The 19,022-nt window shown below is 55.2% G+C and overlaps 1 protein-coding gene across 1 annotated transcript; it reads left to right on the forward strand.

Annotated features, from left to right (window-relative positions):
• Nucleotides 1-3,947: 3,947 nt before the first annotated feature.
• On the forward strand, nucleotides 3,948-6,701 carry RABAC1 (Rab acceptor 1). Its single transcript, XM_006731988.3, has 5 exons — nucleotides 3,948-4,111; nucleotides 4,498-4,710; nucleotides 5,006-5,103; nucleotides 6,270-6,371; nucleotides 6,455-6,701. The coding sequence occupies exons 1-5, from the start codon at nucleotides 4,056-4,058 to the stop codon at nucleotides 6,541-6,543; spliced, it is 558 nt and encodes a 185-aa protein (XP_006732051.1). The 5' UTR covers nucleotides 3,948-4,055; the 3' UTR covers nucleotides 6,544-6,701.
• The last annotated feature ends 12,321 nt before the right edge of the window (nucleotides 6,702-19,022 follow it).

Consider the following 19,022-nt stretch of genomic DNA (forward strand, 5'->3'; position numbering starts at 1 on the left):
GCTTTCTGGCCCCAGGGATGGGAGCGGGTGGTGTCCCTGGTGCTGGATCCCGTGGCCGGGTGATCCACATAACCCCAGGAGCCATGGAATCACGGAGTCACCGAGTCATGGGGTTTTAGACCCAACCGAGGTTACAGCGAGAGCAGCTTCAAATAACCAGGCAGGGGGATTATGGGGTCAGAACAGGGGAGAGGAAGGGGGTCAGACTGAGAATCCTCTCCTATTGGAGGAGGAAGGGGAAAGGGGGGACAATGCGGGTGACAACGATGATGGTGATGATGGTGATTCACTGAGTGCCCACTCTGTGCTCTGCCCTCTCGTGCTTCAGCTCATTCATTCCTTACAAGGTGTGAGGCACAAAGAGGGAAAGTGACCTGCTCAAGGCCACACAGCTGAGAGGTGACAAATCTGGGATCTGAACCTCAGCTGTGCAACCTCTTAAGTACTGTGCTATTCTCTCGCTCTTTTTACTGAGATAAACTTTCAAGTGAAGTCCAAAAACCTTAAAATGACATCGCGGGGTGCCTGGGTGGCTCAGTCGGTCAAGCATCGGACTCTTGATCTCAGCTCAGGTCTTTATCTCGGGGTCAAGAGTTTGAGCCCTGCACTGAGCTCCACTCTGGGCATGGAGCCTGCTTAAAAAATTTTTTTTTTACATTGCATAACTACCACCCAGATCAAGGTACAGAACATTTCCCCCAGAAAGTTCCAGAAAGTTCCTTCGTGCCCCTCTCCAGTCAGCGCCCCTCCCCCACCAGAGGCTGCTCGGATTTCTGTCATCCTTTACTTGCACCTGTTCTTGGACTTGGTATAAATGAAATCTTACAAGCATGTTGTCTCGGGTGTCTGGCATCTGGTCCTCGGCACACCTGTGAAAGTCACCCGCGTTGTCCCGGGTATCGGTTGTTTTGGGAGCTGCTAGAAATAGGACCATTCTAACAGTGTCTCGTGACGACATGTGTGCATCTCTGTTGGGCTCATGCTTAGGAGAGGGACTGCTGATCGTGGCACAGACTATGTTTAGCTTTAGTAGAAAGAGCCACACTCTTTCCAGAGCTCTGGGGTCATTCTGCATTCCCACCCGGTATCGTTAATCTTTGACTTCCAACATCCTGCGTGGGCTGCAGTACCCCTTGGCTTGAGGCCGACTTCCTGACCGAGCCCAGAGAGTCAGTGAGTGTGAGTGTGTGCACACGTCCTCCGCACCTGACAATTACATTGACCCACGTTAGCGCACAATGGTCTTTTTCGGAAAAGCGAAAAGCCTCCTTTGGGTTTCTTTCATTTAGTGAAAACGGGTGCTAATGTAGGTCTTTCGTAAAAGCGAAGTGGCATCGCATGAACTTCTGGAAAGTGGGGAATACTCTTCACTTTACACCATTTTGGCTTACGAAAGGTTTCACAGGAACGCCCCGTTTGGCATAGTTGGGGCAACCTGTCCTCACATAGACAGCTGAGGCCCAGGTCAGGGACTTCCTTGAAGTCACACAGCAGGGATATAAGCCTGGTTTCTGACTGTCTGTGCTGAGGTCCTCCTAAGTTCCCAGCTCCACTTCCTCCGGGGATCCAAGAGGCAGGAAGGAGGCCTCAGACTGGAGGGAGCACAGGGCCAGGGCCCATCTCCCACAGTCTTTTCAGGGGCCCCCTTATCTCCCACCATCCCCCTAATTCAGGACCCACCTGCCTTAGGTGCCCTCTCCCTGCCATCTCCCACCATCCCCCTGCCTCAAGGACCCTCCCATCTCTCCCACAATCCCTTTTTCAAGGGGCTCCTCTCCCGCATTACCCCTGTGCCAAGGCCCCATCTCCTGAAGTCCCCTGATTCAAAGCCCCCCACACCCCACTCAGAGGGCCGCCCCCCCGCAATATCCTTGCTCTGGACACCACTGTCCAGAGCCCACACTGCTCGACACCTCCTATAAAGAAACCCAACCGGCTCTCCCAACAAAAGCCAAACCCAAATTCCTCAAGGTTGGCTGTGGGAGGAGGCCTCCCACTCTCTGCTCCCCAAGATTCATCTCCCTCTCGGGGCCTCTTCTGCTCACCTCTGCTGCCCCCCTCGCTTTGAACTCAGCTGCTGCTCCCCCATTAACGCTCTGGGCTAATTGTGCACTCACAGTCCTCCTTTGATTTCCTGAAACTAGCTAGACCCAAGTGGGAAGCCTGAACAAGCTTCTACTAAAGGCCAGGGGCTGACAAAGGGGAAATAAACAGTAACAAGCCAATCTGATCTTCAAAGTATGGCTCATTTAGCTTCAGCTTGGGACCTTCCCCACACAGGGGGCCTCCCTGCCTACTGCTCTACCAGCCCCTTTGGCAGGGGCTGTCTCCCCCACCCCATGGGAATGCCCTCCAGCAGGCCTCAAAGCCCAAACCAAAAGGGAGGGGAGTCTCAGAAGACAGCTGGGGTTAAGAGTCACCTGGATATTCTACCTGGGTACTCTTCAGTCCCACCCAGCCCTGAAACTCCAGTCCATATAAGGGAGCCCAGGCTTCCTGATAGATTCCTTGAGGCTCTTCTGGTGCACCCCTTTAGAACTCTGGCCACTTACCCACAACTCACTCAGGGGCAGGGGTGAAAACTGAGAGGGAGCCATGACTGTGGGAACTAGGGAAAAGAAAGGCCCGTGGCTCTGACACCAGCCACGCCTTGGGACATCCAAGGGGCCAGCAGCTCCTAATGTTACTGTTAAATTTAGGAAGGCAAGGGGCACCTGGCTGGCTCAGTTGGCAGAACATGGGACTCCTGATCTCAGGGCTGTGAGTTCGAGCCCCACATTGGGTATGCAGATTACTTAAAATAATTTTTTTAGAAGGTTTAACTCTAGATATAATCAAAACATTCATGATATTATGGTGGCAATAATATCGACTACCATTTATTGAAGAGTATCAAGTATCAAGACTCTTCTGAGCACTGTACGTGGACCATTTAACCGAATCATCATTACCCCATGAGTGAGTGTGGTACAATCAGGATATCCACAGTCCCGATGAGGACACTGAGGTTCGGGGAGGTCATCACAGCCTAGATTTTCATCTCTGACTCCAGAATCCCGGCTCTTTCAGTTATAACAACTCCCTCTTTCAAAAATTCTCAAACCTGGGGGCACCTGGGTGGCCCAGGCAGTTAAGCATCTGATTCTTGATTTCGGCTCAGGTCATGATCTCCGGGTCCTGAGCTGGAGCCCCACATTGGGCTCTGCACTGGGCGTGGAGCCTGCTTGAGATTCTCTCTCTCCCTCGGCCCTTCCCCGCCCTCAATAAATAAAAAAATAAATTAATAATTAATTAATTCTCAACCCTTTCCCAACTCCCCTCTTCCTATCTGAGGGGAGAGGGGTATCCTAAGGTCCCTAGTCCTAACTCATCCATCCCTGGGAGCTCAAGGTCTGTGGGGGGAGCTTTGCTCTCCACCTCGGATACCCCCTCCAGCATTCATAGACCTCTCACTAGCCTCTGCCCCCGGGGAAGGAATAGATTCCCACCAATTATCTAGTCTCGCCATTCAAAACGCGGTCCATGAACCAGTAGAATCAGCACTACCTCGGAACCGCAGGAAATGTAGATAAATGGGCCCCACCCCAAATCTGCAGAGTCAGAACATCTGAGTGTTTTATCAAGGCTTCTAGGTGTTTTTTATGCACCCTAGAGTCAGGACGACAGTTCTCCACGAGCCACATTGTACCCCGCAGGGGAGGGAGTACACGACGCCTGCTTCCGCCTTTAGATCTGCCATGACACCCCCACTCCTGACGACCCACGCTCCCCGACGCCGCACGCCCCGCTTCTGAAACTACAATTCCCACAATACCCAGAGGCGCTTAGCGTTGTTTTACGCGACTGCGTCTCCCAAGGTGTTTTCGCGAGCCAGACCCTCCCTAACATCAGGAGGACTACAACTCCCACAGTGCTCGGCGGCACAACCCCCGCCCCCGGCGGCTCCCGAACGGCGCCACGTCGGCTCCGCTGGGTGGGGCCGGGCTCGGACGGGGCCGCCGGGGTCTGCAGGGGCCCGGGCTCGTTACAGCGGTTCTACCCCTCGGGACGCAGACATGGCGGCCGAGAAGGACGAGCAGAAGGATGCCGAGCCGGAAGGGCTGAGCGCCACGTGAGCAAGCCGGCTCTAGCCGACCCTCCCCCCCACGCCCCGGACCGTAACCCGGGAGCCCTGGCCCTCCGCCGCCTCCTCCCTCGGGGCCCGGGAATCCGGGCCCCGGACCGTAACCCGGGAGCCCTGGCCCTCCGCCCCCTCCTCCCTCGGGGCCCGGGAATCCGGGCCCCAGACACTAGAGTCTGGGCTCCTGCTCTCCAATTCGAGGACTCTGCAGCCTGGACCCTCCGCCCCCTCCTCCTCTGGGATTCAGGAGTCTTGGACCCTTCCCCCCGCCCCCAGGGCCCCAGAGTCCAGCCCCCTTCGGCCCCCCTTCTTGCTCGGGGGTTGGGGGGGCTCCGGGCTCCACCCCGGTCCACCGCTAACCCGGGGCCGCCCGCCAGGACCCTGCTGCCGAAACTGATCCCGTCCGGCGCGGGCCGGGAGTGGCTGGAGCGGCGCCGCGCGACCATCCGGCCCTGGGGCTCCTTTGTGGACCAGCGGCGCTTCTCGCGGCCCCGCAACCTGGGCGAGTTGTGCCAGCGCCTCGTACGCAACGTGGAGTACTACCAGAGCAACTATGTGTTCGTGTTCCTGGGCCTCATCCTGTACTGTGTGTGAGTGCCTCGCCCGCTCCGCACTCACCCCCACCGGCCAGGCCGCGTCCCCACCGGAGAGCCCTGCCCCCACTGGTCGGCCCCGCCCCCACGGGACAGCTCGGCCAGAGCTTTTCACCCAAGGCCCCAGACCCTCCTGCTCCCTCAGCCTGGCCGGGACACAGCGGGACCAGATGTGACCTGGTCTCGCACGGCCTCAGGGACAGAGCCTGCTGTCCACCGGTGTAGGTGGTCAGGGACCCGCTGGCTGGCTCATTCCCAGCTGCCTGACCGGCGCCTCCCTACCCTTTTCCAGGGTGACGTCCCCCATGCTGCTGGTGGCTCTGGCTGTCTTTTTTGGCGCCTGTTACATCCTCTATCTGCGCACGCTGCAGTCCAAGTTTGTGCTTTTTGGTGAGAAATCCCCTGTCCAGACGGTTCCCTGAGCCTTCAGATCCTGGTCTTGGAACACAAGCCTTAGACCCCAAACCCAAGGGTCTGCCCAAGCGTAGAGTTACACTAGTTCCCCCTAACTCGATCCATTAAAATCTCAGACACACCAGATGCCCACACCCAGTCTCGGACCCCCCAGCTGGTATTTCTCAAAGCTGGAGATACCCCAGAGCCTCCTCTTCACCTGGCTCCTGTCCTTTAAACCTGCTTTTCCTCGCGTCCATCCTCCCTCACCTCTCTGCAGAAAGCATCAGCGGCAGGTACCCATATTGGACACCAGGTGGCGACCTTACGCTGGCCTAGATCTGTGTCCCTGTCCTTTCCCGCTTCGTGGGGCGGGGCCAGAAAGATCTTGAGACTGTTCCAAGAGGGAAGCTGAGGTTTGTAGCTCCCGAGGTCCCAGACTGGCCCTGGGCACCACCGGGAAGAAAGGGGCGCCTGAGTCTCCACCCAGGGGAAGCTCAAGGTTCAGAGTGGCCATACGGGCTGGGATCAAACGGAGGAGGACCTAAGTCAGAGTCTTTCAGAGGCTTCTTCGTTCTGTCCGTGACCCTGGTGGGCTGGCACCTGAGGGGCATGTCAGGCAGGCACAGGGCGTGGAGGGAGCGCCTGGAGCAAAGCCACCAGGGCATGTAGACCCGGTCCTCCCGTCTGCCCCAAGAAGCCGGAAATCTTAAATTATTATGTGCAATCACTCAGTTAATCCAGCAGCCACAAATCAGATTCTTGGGGAACATTGTGCAGACTCCAGAACACATCCACAGATCAGATTTGGCCTTTGGGTGACCAGTTTGAGACTCCTGGTCTATGTGAGTGCAGATGGGAGCAGGAGAGCCGTGGTCTGGGGGAGTGGGAGGCGGGGAGCTTCCTAGCAGAAGTGGGGCTGAAGAGCAGTGAGCATGGTTGTGTGTGGCGGGGGGGGGGTTGCAGTAAGGAAGGTGTGCTCTGTTCAGGTGGGAACATCAGAGAAATGGGTGAGGCCAGGGCTTAGGGGGCCTTGGCATGAGGAGTTGGGACGCTCCTGAGGCTCCCGGAGCTTGTGACACTGGACTGGCGCTGGGGCATCAGGGGTTCCTCGGGGAGAGGGCTTGCGTGTTGGAACTGCCCCAGCGCTGTCTGCCCCCCAGGCCGAGAGGTAACCCCAGCCCATCAGTATGCTCTGGCCGGGGGCGTCTCCTTTCCCTTCTTCTGGCTGGCCGGTGCCGGTTCTGCCGTCTTCTGGGTCCTGGGTGAGTACAGGCTCCGGGTGGCTGGGCTGGGCGGTGGGGAGCAGGTGAGGGAGCGAGGCCCTGAGCCGCCCATCTTCCTGCAGGAGCCACCCTCGTGGTCATTGGCTCCCACGCCGCCTTCCACCAGACCGAGGCTGTGGACGGGGAAGAGCTGCAGATGGAGCCTGTGTGAGGTGCATGCGGACCTGCGGGCCTCCCGAGTCAGCTGCCTCGGCCCTGTTCGCCCCTGCGCCGCACGGCCCCGCGGTCCTGGCCAAAGGCCTCCTTCCTGTCCCAAGCCCGGGGAGGGATTCCAGCTGTGGAAATAAAACTGTTAACAGTTGTCATTCAGCAGATCTCTCCCAGGGTCTTCTGTGGGCCTGGGCACGGGGCGTGGGGGGACTGCAGAGACCAAGATAGAGGGGTCCTCTGGATGGGGGGGGGTTCAATAAGCAAGATAAATCACTAAAAAGGAGAGGATGGGGCGCCTGGGTGGCTCAGTCGGTTAAAGGCCTGACTCTTGATCTCAGCTCTGGTCTTGATCTCAGGGTTGTGAGTTCAAAGCCTGGGTTGGGCTCCACACTGGGCGTGGAGCCTACTTTAAATTAATTAATTAATTAATTAAAAAGATATGATAGGATGGCAAATGGTGGTAAGTTCTGGGGGGGCGAGTGAGCCAGGGGTACCCCAGACCACCCCCTACGTTCAGTGATTTGCTAGAAGACCTCGGTGTATAGTTGGACCTACAGCTGTAATTCATCAGGAAAGGCTACAAAGCAAAATCAGGGAAGGGAAAAGGCACATGGGGCAAAGTCAAGAGAAAGCCAGGTGCAGGCTTCCCAGGGGCCTCCCACACGCTGTGCTCCATTCCTCCAGCAGGTATGGGTGTCTGCCAGGGAGGCTCACGAGGGACCCGGTGCCCGGGCTCTCTGCTGGGAGGTGGCCCCGTAAGCACCCTCGGTCTAGCATGTAGGGAAATTCCAGACGCCCCGAAAGGAAGGCAGGTGTTTGGCATAAACAATATCATTTGCACAAACAGTGTAGCCACAGTGAGTCATTCTTATCGAGGACACATCGGGGAGAGGCCTTCTGGAATCCAAGCTCCCAGACACCGGCTGAGGGCCAACTATGTCAGCAGCCCTCTCTAAGGATGGCCTACTATGTTAACTCTCCTGCATAGAGAAGGTTCTGGAACTGAGGTCCAGGTGAAGGAAGGCCTCCCTGAGGCCCTGCCACTGAGCAAAGGAGCAGCTGCAGATCCTTAGGAGGAAAATGTTCTGGTCAAAGGCCGGGAAGCGGCAGCGTGCCTGGGGTGGGGGGTGAGGGCGCAGCGAGGAGGCCCCTGCGGCTGGAGAGGACTCGCGGGGGGACGTGGAGGACGGGCAGGCTTCTGTGAGGGCTTTGGTTCTTCCCTGAGTGACGTGGGAGTGACGGAACCCGCTTCTCACTATAACGTGCAGAGTCTGCTGTGCGGGAGTGCTGTCAACCGAGGAACACGCCTGACAGGGAGAACACTGGACAGATGCGACAACAAAGCAGGGCACCGGGCTCTGAGCAGCCGCTCCAGAGGGGGCTGATCTGGGAGTGCTCTCTGAGGAGGCGACATTTCCGTGAGCCTGGAGGGACACGGAGGCAGCCACAGGCAGAGCGGTGGGTGCGGTGGCCTAAGCCGGGCCACAGCGCCAAGACCTTGCAATGCAGTCCCCTAGCCTCTCCGACCTCGCGGGTCATCACCAAAACTCACCCGCTCACCGATCATCGAGCAGGCGCTTTAGTGAGTGCCCACAGAGTACTCAGCATTGTTCTGGAATCCTTCTGCCTCGTGTGGCGGCTGAGCCCTTGCAACATGGCTGGCCCGAACCGAGATGTGCCGTGAGTGCAAAATCCACAGCAGGTTTCAAAGACTTAGTGGGAAAGGGTGTAATGTCTTACTAATAATTTTCTATGCTGGTTATATGTTGGAAGGGTAGTATGTTGGATTTACTGGGTAAGTTTATTATTATTTTTTAAAGACTTTTTTTTTTTCAAGATTTTATTAATTAGGGAGAGCATGGAGGGAGAGGGAGAAGCAGGTTCCCGCTGAGCAGGGAGCCCGACGTAGGACTCGATCCCGGGACCCTGAGATCATGACCTGAGCCGAAGGCAGACACCCAACCGACTGAGCCACCCAGGCGCCCCTATTTATTTATTTGGGGGGAAAGGGGGAGAGAATCTCTAGCAGGCTCCCTGCTGAGTGAGGAGCTCCCAACCCCGAGATCATGACCTGAGCTGAAATCAAGAGTTGGACGCTTAATGGACTGAGCCATCCAGGTGCCCTGTAGGTAAAATTTATTATTTCCACTTTTTTTTTTAAGATTTCATTTATTTATTTGACAGAAAGCACAAGCAAGGGGTGGGGGAGAGGAAGAGGGAGAAGCAGACTCCCCGCTGAGCAGGGAGCCCGATGCGGGGCTTGATCTCAGGACCCCGGGATCATGACCTGAGCCGAAGGCAGACGGTTAACCGACTGAGCCACCCAGACGCCCCTATTCTGTCCACTTTCTCCTTCACTTTTTAAAATGTGATTAGGTAGAAAATATAAAGTGACATCTGTGCCTCGTACCCTGAAGTCTACTGGACACGCTGGATGGCACGCTGGACAAACAGTAGCCCCGCAAACAGATGGGCCCCTGCCCTCTCGGGGGTCACATTCAGTGGGAGAGGCGCGAGCAATACACGAACCAAACACCCAGCAAACAGGAAATTCAGAAAGTGATAAGCTTGTGAAGCCAATAAAATGGGACTGGGAGAGACTAGAGAGTCGTGGAAGGAGAAGGCTCACTCAGCGTGGTGAGGCAGGGCCTTGCTGGGACGAGGAGGAGATTGCTCCTTGGGGGTCTGGGGGAAGAGTATTCCAGCCATCGAGAACAGCAAGTGCAAAGGCCCTGGGGTGGGACCTGCTCAGTGACAAGGCAGCGCTTGTGGCTGGGTGAAGGGAGGGAAGGAAACAGCTGTAGATGATGGTGGGGAGGATGTTGGAACCAGATCACACAGGACCTGCAAGCCATTGAGAAGGTCTTTGGATTTTAGCTTAAGGTAATGTGGACTGTGGAATGGTTTTGACCAGTGCGGGGGCAGGGCCGGGTGTGAATTTTAGAAATCTCCCTTTAGGATTGTGTGTGGGGATGGGCTAGAGGGAACGGGGCCAGGGAGGATGAGGCAGGGACATAGAAGATAAATTCAGGACAAGGAGCTTAGTGACTGATGTGCATGGGAACTGAGTGGGAGGGAGCAGGCAAGGATGAGCCCCGGGCTTCCGTTTCCAGCAAGACTGGAAGACCAGGGGGCCTGGGGGGCTGGGTCCACATTGGTCCCAGTCACCAGGGGCGCGCTTCCAGTGGCTTCCACCAGAGGGCGGAAAAGTGCTTCCTGTGGACCTTCTCCAGGGAGGGCGCCAGAGCCGGACTTGTGGGAGAGAAAACCTGGGAGCCCCAGGCCCAGGTAGGCCCCTGGGTCTACAACAAGGCCAGGCTCCCAGTCCCACTTCTGGGGTAGTAGAAGGCGTTTTGTCAGCCGATGGAGATGCCGGTGCTCCTGGGGGAGACAGTCTTCGTGCCCACACGGTGGGCGGTCACTACGTCCAGTTTACACTGCCGAGCTGGGAAGGAATGCGGTCAGGCTGCCTTGTTCGGAGGTGACAAGGCCAGGGGCCCAAGGACCAGGACTGAGATCACTGAGGCAAGTGGTCGGCAGCCTGGGGCTGGGGGGTGATGGTGGGGGATAGAGAGACTCAGTCCAGAGGCCTAATCTGGGAGTGACTGACTACAGGTCCCTGATTCTGATGCTGGGTTATTGAGATGCCTCAGACCAGAGTTTCTATGGGGGTGGTCAAGACTGGAGGCCCATTCCCTGTGCACCCCTCCTGAATGACCCTGGGTTGCGAGGTTGTTGTGACACCAAGGGCTTGGTGTCTCATCAAGGGGACAAAGGTCTGGTCGTCTATTTTGGTGACAGATCCTGCGAGTCCAGTTGGCTGGTTGGGAGTGACAAATTGAGAGTCTGGTTGTCGACTTCGTTATTAAAGAGCCTGTGGGTCCAGGTTTGGCATGACAGGGACAAGGGATCTAGTTGTCTAGTGCAGGGACACCTGGGTGGCTCAGTCGGTTAAGTATCCAACTCTTGATTTTGGCTCAGGTCATGATCTCAGGGCCCCCATGTTGGGCTCCATGCTCAGTGGGGAGTCTGCTTAAGATTCTCCCTCTCCTTCTGCCACTCCCGCCACTCATGCTCGCTCAACTGTCTCTCTCTCTCTCAAATAAATAAATCTTTTTTATTTTTTTTTAAAGATTTTATTTATTTATTTGACAGAGAGAGCACAAGTAGGCAGAGTGGCAGGCAGAGGGAGAGGGAGAAGCAGGCTCTCCACTGAGCAGGGAGCCTGATACAGGGCTTGATCCCAGGACCCCAGGACCCCAGGATCATGACCCGAGCCAAAGGCAGATGCCCAACCGACTGAGCCACCCAGGCGCCCCAGTAAATCTTTAAAAAAAAAAAAAAAGTGCAGAGTGACAGAGCCAGGGAGTGCCTATACCTCATTTTAGGTGTCGGGGCATCTGGTTGTCTTATTTGGGGTGCCAGTTTCTAGTTTGGGGTAATAGAAATTGATCTGTTATCAGCTTTGAGGTGACAGAGACGGGTGGTCATTTGTCCAGCTTCAGGTGATAGAAAAGGGGTGTGCGTATCTAGGTGGCAAATTTGGGGGCATGACCCTGGGAATCTAGGACCCTGGTTTGGGACGACAAGGTAGAGTGTCCCCTGGCTGGAGACGACCTCAGGGGGGTATGTTGTCTCCTTGATGCAGCAAACACAGGCCACGCCATCTAGTGTGGGGTAGCGGGACCTGCTGTGTGACTTGGGACAACAGAGATTGAGGGGTCTCACTGGCTAGTGTGAGGTGACAGTGATTGGGGAGTTGCATTTTTTAGTTTGGGGGAATGTCTGCTTGTGTAGTTTGGGTTAGGAACAAACACAATGGGTCTAGTTCTCAAATTGTAAGTGACAGATTAGGGACTCTCTTGTCTGGTTGGGAGAGGCCGGGACTGGAGTTGTTCTCGCTGTCAGAGATGGGGGGGCCTTGTCAAGGTTGGGGTGATGGCTGGGATTCTAAGGTCAAGTTTGGGGAGACATGGTATCTAGTTGCTAGGACTCCAACCTTTTAAGGTTTGATATGCCAGGTTGAGCATTCAGTGACTAGTTTGGAGCAAGAGAAATCGGGGGTCTGGTGGATTCCATCGGGGTGTCTGAGGCTTGTGGTCATCTCATTTGGGGTGTCGGATGCACAGGCCGATTGTCCAGTTCAGGGTTATAGAGATCAAAGGACTGGTTGTTTAGGTGATGACAGTGGGGTTTGGGGCTTTGGTTTGGGGTAAGAGACATTGGGGGGCCACTTGACTAGTTTGAGGCAGCAGACACTCTCGTTGCCTAGTTGGGGTGTCAGACTGACTAGGGTCTATTGTTTGGCTTGGGAGGCAGAGATTAGGGACGTGGTTGTCATGATTGGGATTTCAGAGGACTGTGAAGTTTCTTTCTAATGGGGAGGCCAGACACTGGAGACCCAGATGTCCAGTTTTGGACATAAGAAGTGGGGGTTCAGGGGTGCCTGGGTGGCTCAGTTGGTTGAGCGTCTGACTCTTGATTTCAGCTCAGGTCATGATCTCAAGGTCATGAGATCAAGCCCCTCATTGGGCTCTGTGCTCAGTGAGGAGTCTGCTTGAGATTCTCTCTCTCCCTCTGCCCCTCCCCTTGCTCATGCGCTCTCTCTCTAAATAAATAAATAAAATATATTTTTAAAGATTTTATTTATTTGAGAGAGAGAGAGAGAGAGGGGGAAGGGACAGAGGAAGAAGAGGACAGAGAAGAGCCTGCTGTAGAGCTCCATCCCGGGACCGGAGACCATGATCTGAGCCAAAGGCAGACACTTAACTGAATGAGCCACCAAGGTGCCCCTAAATAAATAAAATCTTTAAAAAAATAAGTGGGGGCTTATTTGTCTAGATTGGGGTGGCAGAGACTAGGATTCTGGGATTCAGGACCTGCCTTGGAGTGACAGAGACCAGGAATTTAGTTGTCTAGTTTGGGATGACAGAGATTAGGGATCAGTTGTGCATTTTGGGATGAAACGACAAGGATTCTAGGGTCTAGTTTAGGGTGATGTAGAATGGGAGTTTGCATGTCTAGTTTGGCGTGAGTGGAATGAGGGGTCTGCTTGTCCAGTTTCGGGCAGCAGATGAGTCTGATGGACAAGAGGAAGGCTAGAGGGGCTTTGGGTCCCTGCTCTAGTTTGAGGTGATAACTTCGTGCACCTACTTGCTCAGTGTGGAATAACAGAGCCTAGAGGTGCTGTTGCCTTGTTTGGGGGTGCAGAGTCTGAGGGTCAGGTGTCTGGTACGGTGGGACAGAGAATAGGTTCCGGGCATATTTGACAGAGACTGAAGGCTTGGTTGTTGTGGGGAAGAAACCGGGTCCCAGGGACCATTTGGGTTGACAGACTCTGGAAATCTGGCTGCCTAGTTTTGTGGGACAGAGATTAGGGTCCGTAAGGATATTTGGGATAACAGACTGGGGTCTGGTTGTCTAGTGTTGAGTGACAAACTGGAGGTACTAAGGAGCATTTGGGGCACAGAGACTGGAGGTTTGTTGTCTAGTTTTATAGGACAGAGACTGGGGTCCCAGGGTGTTTTGGGGTGACAGAGAATGGGGGTCTGGTTGTCTAGTTTGCTGGGATAATGACTGAGATCTCAGAGTATATTTGGGTGGCAGAGATTGAGGTCTGATTGTCTAGTTTTATGGGACTGAAGGTGATGTCTCCAGGATATTTTGGGGTGACAAACCAGTTAAGACTGGAGGTTTGGTTGTATACTCGGGGAGGGGGGAGACGTGCTCAGCTTGCTAACTTGTGAAGACAGTTGGAGTGACAGACTTTATTCCCCCATTGTCACATTTGGGGTGACAGAGACTGTAGGTCTAGTTGTCTGGATAGGGTGACAAACTGTGGTCTTATTTTCTAGTTTAGGGTGACAGTGACTGAGGCCCTATTGTCCAGTGTGGATTGACAGTGATGCGGGTTCGGTTGTCCAGTTGGGGAGATGGAGACTGGGATCAGTCATCTAGGTTGGGGCAATGAGACCAGATGTTGAGGGCCCTGCTTTGGGGTGACATCCATGGGGGATTCAGTCTCTCAGTTCCAGGTGACAGAGACTGCCTGTCCCTGGGTCTGGGGCCAATTTGTGTGAACAGCAGTTCAGTTTAGGTTCAGAGACTGAGCCAGGCATCTAGCTTGGGGTGAAGAGTTGGAGTTCCCATGATCTATCTGGGGATGATGTGATGATGGGACGGGGTAACAGAAACTGAGTAGTTTGAAGGAGTTGAGATGGGGGTCAGCTTGTCTCCTATGGATGACAGAGAGTAGGGGTGCCTTGTTGGGGGTCTCAGAGACTGGTATCTACTTTGGGGTGACAGACTAAGCTCAGTTGTCTAGCCTGGAGAAGCAGAGTGGGGATCTGATGGCCTGATTTGGGCTGATGCTTGGTGTTACGGACACTGTTTCCATACCAAGGGTCTGGTGCTGTTTGGGGCGGTATGATGGGTGTGGGAGCCCCATTTCATATGACAGGGATTAGGGTCCAGGGCCTGGTGTGGGGCATTAGGCCAGGAGTCCAGCTGTGTGGCACGTGGCTACACGGGAGACCGCTGACTGGCTTGGGGCAGAGAGTGGAGGTGTGGCTGGGGGTGCGCAGACTCGGGGGAGCCCTTCATGTTTGTGGTGGCAGGGACTGTCATTCTGGCTTCTAGTTTGGGGTGCAGAGCCCAGCGCCCTAGAACCTTCCAAATGCAGCCGAGTCTGAGAACGCTTGATGCCTGAGTGCCCCTGTGGTGACTGAGCCAGGGGTTTCCTGCACCCAGGTGTGGGGGTTGCGGGATACAGGTGGACCTCGGAGTGGGCGTGGCTACGGGTGTGGAGCCCTGCTTAGGGGTTCCTGGAGCTGGGCGTTGGGCATTTGGAACTGGGGAGCCAGGGGGTCAGGACCCCAAGACCCAGCATCCACTGGAGGGTCCCTTATTGGGTTTGGGGATGTCGGTGGCACAAAGAATCAATGGCTCTCAAGGCTGGGGGCACCTCCACACATGAGTGCGAAGGTGACAGGCCCTGGGGTAGAGGTAGCCAATGTAAGCTGAGGATGGGGCCTGAGTGCTAGGCTGAGGGGTCTCTGAGGCCAGGGCACAGTGGGCTGTGGGGCTTTCTGGCTGGGGGATGGGAGGGGCTTGGCTGTCTTAATGAGACACAGCAGGGTCCCCAGGGTCAAAATTCAGTTCAGGGGGCAAATGGTTATGGCGGTTGAGATTCATTATTGCGGGTAAGGAAAATGGGGGACCCAGATCCCTCCTGTGGGGAGATGGGATGCTGGGTTTCAGATACTGAATTTGGGGTGACCAGAGTCCTTCCTACCAAGTTCTGGGTGTTTGTGAGCCCACGTTCCTGATTTGGGGTGCTAAAGCCAGGCTCTGGATCTGTGATAGTGCGGGCTCGCACAGGGACTTTGGGCGGCTCCTGAGGCTTGCCTTGGCAATGACCATGGGGCCTAGCTGCCTAGACCAGAAGGGACTGCCCGCCTGTGGGGCTTTGCCTGTCAAGATTGGGGTGAGTGAGTCTGGAGACTCAGTGGTCCAATAGACAATGACTGGTTTGGGGGTAGCTAAGAAGCCATTCAGATGCCTAGTTTAGGGGTGCCTACTATAGGCTGCCCAGATATTGAGATGACCAACTGGGAGTCCACATTGTATGTGAGAGCTGGGACCCAAATGCCAAGTTGAGCGGCGACTCCCTAGGTCACCTGAGGTTGACTCTGTCATCCAATGCCTCCCTGGAGGGAACTGTCATTCTTGCGTATCAGAAGCCTGGTTTTGGAGGGGCATTTGAGAGGCGGGACTAGCTGCCTAGTTTGGGGGGGGTTACTAATGAAAATTTCCTAATACTTATATACAATTTGGCGCTACTGATCTCAAGGCCTAGTTGCCAAGGCTTGACGTAACTGTCACTGGGGTTCCTTGTACCTGGCTTAGGAGTGATGGAGTTTGGGGTGTTGTTGCCTAGTATGGGGGTGTCTGAGGCTAATCAACCCAGGTACCTAGTTAGGGGTGACGGACATGGAGCCTCAGACCGTGGGGAGCCTAGATGCCTGGATTAGAAGTGGCTTGAAGTGGGGGTCTTGATATCTAGTGAGGACTAACTTTGGGGCCCAGATGCTGAGTTTAGGGTTAACCAACTAGAGGGGTTCTAATGCTTATTTCATTTTGGAGGTGCTGACACTGGAGTCCCACCTGCCCCTTTGGGAGGAGCTCAATGTTAGGTGTCTGTCGAGGCTGTGGTGGTGAAGAGGTTGGAGGTTACTGTCTATGGGGGATCCCGAGGCTTATTTAATGGTGAGGGTGGCTGAATGAGCCTTGGGATCTAGTTAACAAATTTGGGGGTAACTGTGGGTCTCTGTGGCCACAATGGTGAGTAATTGGTCTGAGATCCAGAAGCCTGGTCTGGGGAATAGAGGCTAGCTTGGGACACTTGACTATGGGGTCCACATCCCTAGTTTGGGGGGCCACTGGGTCTAGAGATACCAGAGGCTTGGTTTGGGATGGGTATGGGGACTGTCTTAGTATCCTGTGGCTTAAAACAGCAGGAATGTATTCTCTCAGAGTTCTGGAGGCCAGAAGTCCAAAATCAAAGTGTGGCCTCCCTCTGAAGGCTCTAGGGGAGGATTCTTCTTGCCTCATCCAGCTTCTGGTGGCCGCGGGCCTTCCGGTGACTGCCGCCCTCCCTTTTCTGTCTCCACATGGCCTTCTCTTCTCTCTGGCCATGTCTTCTCTCTTGTCTCTTAATAAGGACATTCAGGGGCGCCTGGCTGGCTCAGTCAGCGGAGCATACGACTCTTAGGATCCTGGGGTTGTGAGTTCCAGCCCCACGTTGGGTGTAGAGACTGCTTAAAAAAAAAAAAAAAGCCTTAGGGGCGCCTAGGTGGCTCAGTTGGTTAAGCTTCTGACTTCGGCTCAGGTCATGATCTTGGGGTCCTGGGATTGAGCCCCACTCAGGCTCGGCAGGGAGTCTTCTTGTCCCTCTCCCTGTTTACCCCCCTCCCCACTCATGCTCTCTTTGTCTCTCAAATAAAGAAAGAAAATCTTTTTCAAAAATCTTTAAAAAAAAAAAAAGACATTCATCTTTGGATTTAGGGCCCACCCAGGTAATCCAGTATGATCTCATCTCAAGATCCTTCACTTAATCACATCTGAAACACCCCTTTCTCAATAAGGTCACATTAGCAGGTTCTGGGGTTAGAACATGGATGTATCTTTTTAGGGGGCTACTATCAACCCACTACAAGGGTGTTTGAGAGAGGCACCCCAAATTCTGAGTTTGAGTCACACTGATGATGGGGCTCCCAGAGTTTGGTTTAGCATGATCCACCTTGAGGGTCAGCTCCAGATGACTGATTCGGGGATTTTTTTTTTTAAGGTTTTATTTATTTATTTGACAGAGAGAGACACAGCGAGAGAGGGAACACAAGCAGAGGGAGTGGGAGAGGGAGAAGCAGGCTTCCCGCGGAGCAGGGAGCCCGATGCGGGGCTCGATCCCAGGACCCTGGGATCATGTCCTGAGCCAAAGGCCGACGCTTAATGACTGAGCCACCCAGGTGCCCCTGATTTGGGGATTTTTGACTTGATTTGCCTACTTTGGAAGGGTAAGAGCCTATGAGGTTCTAATGGTTAGTCTAGGGATAACTGAAGTTTGGGGACCAAAGGTGTAGTTTGGGGAACACTAAGCCTCAGTGTCAGAGTCCTATCATTGGAGTGTCTGAGGTTGGGAGGCTAGCTGCCTAGATGGTAGGTTAACTTACTGAAGAGTTCCTAACCCTTATGACTGGGGGGGGGGTGGTGAGCTCTGAGCGGGGAAGCTCAGGTGTGTATTTTAAGGGCAGCTGATGCTGGGGTTCAAGATGCCAAGTTGGGAAGCATCTGGTACTCCAGATAGTTGTTTGAATGGCTGGTTGTTCAAATGCCTAGGTCAGGGTCACCAATGACTGGGTCCCATGCAATGTTTGGGGTGATCGTAGAGACCCGGATGACTAATGTCAGGGTGATTCACTGCGGGGTTCCTCATCCTGGTGTAGTAGCAATGAGTCTGGGGAGCCAGACGTCTAGTGAGGGGGGGTCTTAAGCTGGCAGCCCAGATCCAAAGTTGGGACTGATTGAGTCTGGGGATCAAGATTGGGGTAGATCAATTTAGGGGTGACTGAGTTTCAGTCCCATTTCCTAGTTTGTATTGAGAATGGGGGGTCACATGTTGAGTGGGGTGGCTGCAGCTGAAGACCCATTTGTCTAGATCATGATTTATCTCGGGGTCCTAATGTTTGCTTAGGGTTCAATGAGGAAGGTCTAGTTTAGGTGTGCCAACTTTGGGGCCTCCTGATGCCTAATTTGGGGGTACTGAGTCTGGGAGAATGAATGCATATTTTAGGGATGACTTGTGGAGTTGCTGATGCTTATTTTGGGGTGACTGAGCTAAGGCCCTCCTTTACCCTGTCATTTTCTTGAGCTGGGGGTTTGGAGTGAATGGGGCTGAGGCCCAGAATCCTTATTTTGGGGTGTTTGGGGCTAGGTGGGGGTACAGTCCTTGGTGATTCTGAGTCTGGATTACTATTCATGAGGCCTGGTGTGACCTGTCTCAAGGTAGAGGTCTGATCCTTGGGGTCTTCAGTCTGCATGGGGATTTCTGGAGGAGGGTGGGGGTGGGGGTTCGCCTACCAGGCTTGTGGCTATCTACATGCCTCCTTTTGGGGAATCTGAGATGGGACCAGAAGTGCTAAAGACTTGATCGCTGGCTCTGGAGTCCCCACCACCAGCACAGCCCCCAAGGCTGAGACCCTCCTGTGGGTGTTCAAGGAGACAGTCCATTTTCAGGGGTCACCAATTTGGGGGTGACATGCCCGGAATCCGTGGTTCCGATGGGGGCTAAGGGGGCCCCGGCGCGGTGGAAGTGGGGGGCGCTTCGGCGCAGAGCCCGGCCGCGGCCCCCGGGGCTGGCTGCGGCGGGGGTTCCCGCGGGAAGCAGAGCGCGGCGGGGCAGCCGGCGGCGGGAGGGCGAGCGCCGGAGTGACAGGAGAGGAAGAAAAATGGGCCGAGAAATCAGAGTGGACGCGCGGGGGGCGCGAGTCCGAGAGCGGGCGGTGGCGGCGGCGGGCGGGGGCCGCGCCTCTGCCTCGAGGGACGCCGCCCGCGCGCCTTCCTGGGCTCCCGGCCCTGGAGGCCGGGCAGGGTGATCCGACCCTCTCCCCTAATTCCAGTCCTGCCCCCCCCCCCCCCGTTCCAGTCCCCACCCTTCCCGCGGTCCAGGTTCCCTCCCGCGCGTTCTGTGCGCCCCCCTCCCAAGGTCTTCCCTCCTCCAGGGAGTTCTATTTACTTTCTCCTCGTTCTGACCCACCTCACAGCCTTCTGCTCCCCCCTCCGCCTGCTTTCTAGCTGAGTCGCCCACGTTCTAAACTCTGCCTCTGCTACCTAACCCCCTTCCCCTCCGCGTCCTGGGCCCCCTCCTCCATTTCCAACTCGGTCCCTACACTCCAACTCCCTTTTTCTTCGCGCCCCCCCCCC

The sequence above is a fragment of the Leptonychotes weddellii genome, chromosome 16, assembly GCF_054177405.1.
Source record: "Leptonychotes weddellii isolate Sample4059 chromosome 16, ASM5417740v2, whole genome shotgun sequence".
Classification (NCBI taxonomy): domain Eukaryota; kingdom Metazoa; phylum Chordata; class Mammalia; order Carnivora; family Phocidae; genus Leptonychotes; species Leptonychotes weddellii.